This window comes from Palaemon carinicauda, chromosome 15 (genome assembly GCF_036898095.1).
Source record: "Palaemon carinicauda isolate YSFRI2023 chromosome 15, ASM3689809v2, whole genome shotgun sequence".
In the NCBI taxonomy this organism is placed as follows: domain Eukaryota; kingdom Metazoa; phylum Arthropoda; class Malacostraca; order Decapoda; family Palaemonidae; genus Palaemon; species Palaemon carinicauda.
Genome location: NC_090739.1, coordinates 79,823,363 through 79,830,087, shown reverse-complemented (window position 1 = coordinate 79,830,087; position 6,725 = coordinate 79,823,363). Strand labels below are relative to the sequence as shown.

At 37.4% G+C, this 6,725-nt stretch overlaps 1 protein-coding gene across 1 annotated transcript in view; it reads left to right on the top strand.

Annotated features, from left to right (window-relative positions):
- LOC137654032 (uncharacterized) overlaps window positions 1–1,006 on the top strand; it is a 13,099-nt gene extending 12,093 nt beyond the window's left edge. Inside the window, exon 2 of the mRNA XM_068387667.1 lies at window positions 841–1,006. Within this exon, the coding sequence (XP_068243768.1) occupies window positions 841–1,006 (166 nt within the window). The remainder of the gene's footprint in view (window positions 1–840) is intronic.
- Window positions 1,007–6,725: the final 5,719 nt, after the last annotated feature.

Genomic DNA, 6,725 nt, shown 5'->3' with positions numbered 1-6,725 from the left:
GCCTAATTTGGACAGTAGGCAGAACATTTTCTAATGTTTACATTAGACAAGCAATTTGCATAATTTTTACAAATTGACAACATTAGGCAAAAATGCCTAATGTTCACATTTTCCCGCATAATTTTGCCATATGTGAATACTACTGCCTACTGTTAACTTTGTGCACACATTTAGAGACTTATTATGTTGATAAATATTACGGTTGATGAAGAAACAGTTTTCGGAATTGCAATCTAACAGAATAAACAAACAAAATCAACGAAAGATCAATAAAAACGATAAAAGTCAATCTAAAAGTTAGGTTTTTTTTTTTTTTTGCATAATCTGTCCGGGTGAAAGTGCCAGTTGCATTAATTTTTTTTTTTTTTTACCTTAGGCAGCTGCGTCGTCCTGATATACAATGAGTTTTACACTGACGCTTTGTATATCTTTGCTCGCAAGTGGCTGTTGCTGTTCTAATTGATAAACAGACATTAGGAACCTCTTCCACTTTTATCAGAGGCTCTTTGATTGTACTCAAGTTAGCAGCTTTAAATTTTGGTCCTAGAATTCCCTCCCGGCAACCTACAGTGTATTACCCATCTTGTTCTTTGATGAAGGTCACTAATAGATTTCTGAGATGTGGCGGGCCACGATCCACATCCAAGACCCTCAGCGTAGCACACTGACCCATTGACAATATCCTAAACAAGTGTTTGCCGTGTCTTGTCATCGGTGCTGCTGCCTTAGATTGTCCATGATTAGCCGAAGCATGGATGTTTTGGAAATTTGGAACTGCTGTTTCTACCTTTGCCTGTGCCCCTGTTTATGCTTTTGTCGCTGCTTGTGCTTCTGCCCCAGCGTCTATCCTGTCACATTTGATTCCTCAGTAGGAAATTCTGTGTCACACTTTACAGCGTCTTTCGACTCCAAAAATCCCGGGTCTTCCTCGTTAGATATCTCCCAAAGAGCTGTACATGGCAGGATAAAAGATCCTAAACCACCTGCAGATCTTGTCCAAATGTAACTTTGAATGGGCTGTGGCCGATTGTTTCGTGACTGCTGATGTTATCTTGCAACTAAACAAACTTGAGGCTTACTGACCCCTTCCTGCTGTTGTTGTTTCCTTCATGAAAATTACCAGTTTCTCCTGGATGACAGTGTTTAAAAGTTCAGGCTAGTGCACTGAAAGCTCAGTGATAAGAGCATTAACGTTGTCTGACTGCAAAATAGCAGGTGCACTAAATGTCAAAATTATGTCTAGAAGTTTTACTGCAACCTCTTCTACTCTTTTTGTTGTAAGCACAAAAAATCTGCTGAAATAATCCCAGCTGGTTCTGCCCTGCTCCTCACTTACCCTGTTCACAAGAACTTTAAATGATAGACTCGCAATTTCGAACAACATTCTTTAAATCTCTACTTCAGCGACAGTAGTTCTATTCATATCAGACAAAATACCTTTGCCTACTCTGAAACTTTTACTTAAAGTGAATATTATGCAAGCACTTTTCCCCACTGTAAACATTGTATATATATATATATATATATATATATATATATATATATATATATATATATATATATATATATATACTGTTACTTATATGTACATATATGGGAATAGGTGGGTCTTTCTTAACATTATTTAATTTATAGGTAATATATTGCATAGAGTAGTTGTTGATGGGCTCCATAGTGGCTATAGACATGTAATATCTGATGTTCCTCAGGGTAGTGTTCTCGACCCATTACTTTTAATACTATATATGCATGTTATTTTCTTTGAGCTAAAAAAAAACAACCTCATTGCATATGAAGATGATATTACCCTCTCTGCAACAATACATCACCAGAATGTAATCCTAAGGTTGCAGAATCCCTTAACAGAGATCTAGCTAAAATTAGTGCATGAGGATAAGTAGGTTGGGGTCAGTGGCTCTTCAACATCCAAATCTTTGCCTTGATGAAGTCTCCTAACTATATAACTGTATTCTAGGTGTGATTCTTGACTGCAAATTTACTTTTGAGTAACATATTCAGTCTGTTTCTTCTTCAACTGCACAAAAATGGTTTATTGCCAAGATCTATTAAGATTTTCAGCGATCAATCTATCTTAAAGAAATGTTTCAATTCCTTCGACCTTCTTTCAAACACTGTTCGTCTGTCTGATCTTCAGCTGTGCCCCTCTCCTTTTAAATTGTTGGATAGAAACTCACGTCCTATCAAATTTCTTATTCCTGATCTGGATAATAATCTCTAGAACAATCGTGCATGTTGCATAAGCTTTTTCATAATTCTTACCATCCTTTGTATTTGATCTTTCCAGGCTGTACCATCCTGTACGTGGTACTAGGTATGCAGTTAACTGTAAGAGCCATGCTTTCTCCATCATAAGGCATAAAAGTTTTATTCCGGTAGTGACTATATTGTGGGTGATCCTCATAATCAGGCTGTTGAATCAGTGGAACTTCAAAAGTTTAAATCTTTTTTTAAATGTTTTCCTGCCAAAGCAAAAGGATGCTACCAAACTACTAACTTTATTTATAGACAACACATGTATTTATAAGTCCCCAAAGAGTCACATAAGGATGATAATAACGTCAATACAATTAAATGTTTTTGTCGATAAGGCTGACATTGGTATATAATAGATAAAATAACAAAAGAATGACAATAGAATCTAAATTAGCTTGTTACATTTAACAACTTTTTAGATGGAGTTCAAAAATAATTGCAGTGTCAAAGAAAATATTGATAGGGAATCCTTCCTCAGTTGAATGTGTATTTCTTACTACACGTGCTATATAGGGCTTCCCCATGAAGAAGTCATGCATTTGAAAGAAGATGACCTACCATAGAGAGTCATACTGTTGGCGGGTCGTCTTGCAGGAGATACTCAGGTTTAAGGCAGTCAATGGTAATCCAATCCTTTTTACCATTAGCATAGAGGAGGAAAGTCTTAGGAGTACAATGGATGACAAGAAATGGGCTTGTATATGGAGGCATATGCAATGACTTTTAAGTGTTGATGTGCACAAAGATGAGTGTTGTATTGTGTCGGTCTTTTGGTATGTGCTGCTTTGATGAGGGCTTGTATGTCTAACGGCGGGGGGTAAATTTCCCCACGACATGAAGTAGGTACTGGACATTCTTGGAGGTGGTGGTGGCCAGAATACATTTTACAGGGATGATCAATATACCATTTCAGCCGCTAAGACATACATGGTATCCTATGGAGTGGTCCCGAGATCGAGGAGGACTCAGGAAAGTTGTGGAAACCAACAGGAGTCATTGCAGCACGACATCAAAGCTAGCATGGGGTTATGATGGGAACAAACCACCATTCTGTTGGCTGCAGGGTTGTAAGCAGTAGTTTGATGTAGGGTGATCCCTGAAGATTTCCACAACTGAGAAGTGTTGGAAGTGTTATGCTCTGGGTAGCCGAATCTTGCTATCCATCCAGAAAGTAAGGCATCAGTATATGAGGCGATGTTGAATCTCGCATGGGGATAGCTTCAGGCCAATGAGTGGACCGATCGATGACTGTCAAATATTAAATGTGTCCTTGTGACACTGGGTAGGGGCCAACTGTTATGACGACGTAAATGTGGGAAAAATTACCCCAAGGTTGATGAAAAATGCCCACAATCGAATCCATGAGTGTCGATGTACTTTTGAAGTATGACATGAAACACAGGCACAGACCCAATCCTAGGCTTCTTTAGTAATGCCATGGCATATGAACTTAAGTCTTCAGTAGCTGTGCAGTAGATTGGCGTGAGGGATGTGATAGGCCAAGGATCAATTGAAATACTTTTTGGCGCTTTGAGGCAGGTATCCACAGGCATGGCCTACCAGTACTAACATTAAAGAGGAGTGTGGCATTGGGTTCACTGAGGGTGACGTTTTACCAATGGAGAGACATGCAGTATCCTACAGGTTTGGTACTTTCATTATGTAGGCCAAAAGAGGAGTAACTGATGGTATATGTGTCAAAGGGAGTGGTGATGGTGGTCTTGGGGATGTCTTCTGGATTCATGTGCACCTGATAATACCCTTTCAAGAGGTTGAGGGTTAAGAATACTTTAAGGAGGGGGTAGTGGTCCAGTTTCTTCATGTTAAAATGCCTGTAAGCCCTACTAAAGTGTAGGGATTCATCCTCCTTCAAGATGATGTGCAGTGGAGACAACTATGGTCTTAAGACCTTTTGATAAAGTCTCATTTCTTCCTTTTAGGTGAATGTGCATTTTGCAGCTGCAAAATGGTCTGTTGCCAAACATCTGAATCTTGCAAACACTGGGGTCCTTCGTTTTCGTATGGTAATAGATGCTGTGCTTGGCAAGAACCGTAGGCATCTGGCGTAGTTCTGGCCGAAAGGCGTCGGTATACAAACGCAAAGGCATCCATAAGCGAGTAAGAACTGGCAGCATCTTATAATTGTGGGCTGGGATATCAGATCCGTTGGCGGCCACCTGGCAAACATCAGCAGTCTTAGAATAATGGAGTTACGCCCTTAAGAGGGAAAAAGGCATTAAGGAACAACAGGCATCCCTATCTACCATAAACTGCACATTAGATCATGAATCATACAAAAAGAAGAATTTAGTTAATTGAGAAGCCCCCACCACATGCGATAGACTACTTAAACATATTTTACCATTGTCATCCAGTAGCACATTCTCGCAGCAGCCCCTAATCTGAAGTAGTAGAAGCACAACTGAAGTCGAGGGGCGTCAACCAGTGACTGTTGAGGGAGCTGGTTGATGCTCGGGCGTGCAGTGGTATAGATAGGTGTGAGTAGCTTCGTTTTTGTCAAGGATTGCCAAGAAGTGGATATCCATGTCCTATGACAACCACCAGACAGATGAGTCCGGGTCGGGGGTGGTCACCCTCCCAGGATACTGCAGGCAAAGTGGTGAGCTGCGAGGTAGGCTGGGTTGTCAAGGTACTCCACAGGTCACTAATGTGACGGGAATGAAGGAAGAGCAAAAACATACGACAGCTACCAAACAATTAACTTTATTTACAAACTACACAAATATTTATAGGCTACCAAGGGGCCACATAAGGGTGAGAATTGCGTGTGTACAATCAACGGTTTTTGGCAAAAAAACAGATAATATAACAATGAAATGACAATAGAGTTAAAATTATGTTGTAAGACATGCTTATATATATATATATATACATATATATATATATATATATATATATATATATATATATATATATATATATATATATATATATACACACACACACACACACACATATATATATATATATATATATATATATATATATATATATATATATATATATATATATATATATATATATATATGCTTTACTGCCACAAGGATCACGTGACTTGGTATACGCAAAAGACAGTAGGAAATAATAAAATGCTATAGTACCAAGCGCTTTCATGCATTTTTAATACACTTCTTCAGGGTACAATGAGAAGTGAGACATAGTTGAAGGATGTCAATGAGTAAAATAGGATAAAAAAAAAAGTTTAACAATAAGGTAAATTATAGAAAAACCTAGTCAGCTAACCAGCATTGTCAAACAATCAAACAACTCACAGCCAAAATTTGTACTTGAATATAACTTGGTCATAAACACAAAACAGGTAAACACAAATTATATAATTCTAAATTGTTGGACAGTATTGGTCATGATGAAATTATCCAATTTATATAGACCAGTGCTGGTCTATATAAATTGGATAATTTCACCATGACCAATACTGTCCAACAATTTAGAATTATATAATTTGTGTTTACCTGTTTTGTGTTTATGACCAAGTTATATTCAAGTACAAATTTTGGCTGTGAGTTGTTTGATTGTTTGACAATGCTGGTTAGCTGACTAGGTTTTTCTATAATTTACCTTATTGTTAAACTTTTTTTTATTCTATTTTACTTATTGACATCCTTCAACTATATCTCACGTTTTATTGTACCCTGAAGAAATGTATTAAAAATGCATGAAAGCGCTTGGTACTAAAGCATTTTATTACTTCCTACTGGCTTTTGCGTAAACCAAGTCACGTGATCCTTGTGGCAGTAAAGCATATATATATATATATATATATATATATATATATATATATATATATATATATATATATATATAATATATATATATATATATATATATATATATATATATATATATATATATATATATATATATATATATATATATATATATATATATATGCGTGTGTGTGTTCATATATGCTTGAGTATATCTGCGCACGTATGTGTATATCACGAATACCCATATGATAAACCAAAATTAAAGATATCACCAGTACCATTTACTCTAAGACTACAAAATAATTCATCATCGTATCTTATCGCGCCAACATTATATATCCAATGCATAGCGGCCTGATTACATTCATAGAGGTTCAAATCTGCTCTTTGTTCTCCCTAGATGCTGGCGATGAGATGCAGAGGAACTGTGAGTAGATGAGATGCAGGGGGACTTTGAGTAGAGGATTAGACATACAGTAGAGCCACAAAATTCGTACGCTGAGAGAGAGAGAGAGAGAGAGAGAGAGAGAGAGAGAGAGAGAGAGAGAGAGAGAGAGATTACGTATGTATCGCCTAAACCCTGCGGGCTCAGAGGAGAAGGAAAGTGGTTGTTTCTCCTTGTGAAGAACAACACTCCAAGTAGTCTTTGAGACGAAAGGGAATAAAGATGGAGAGTCAGATGCGGGAACAAACTTTTAA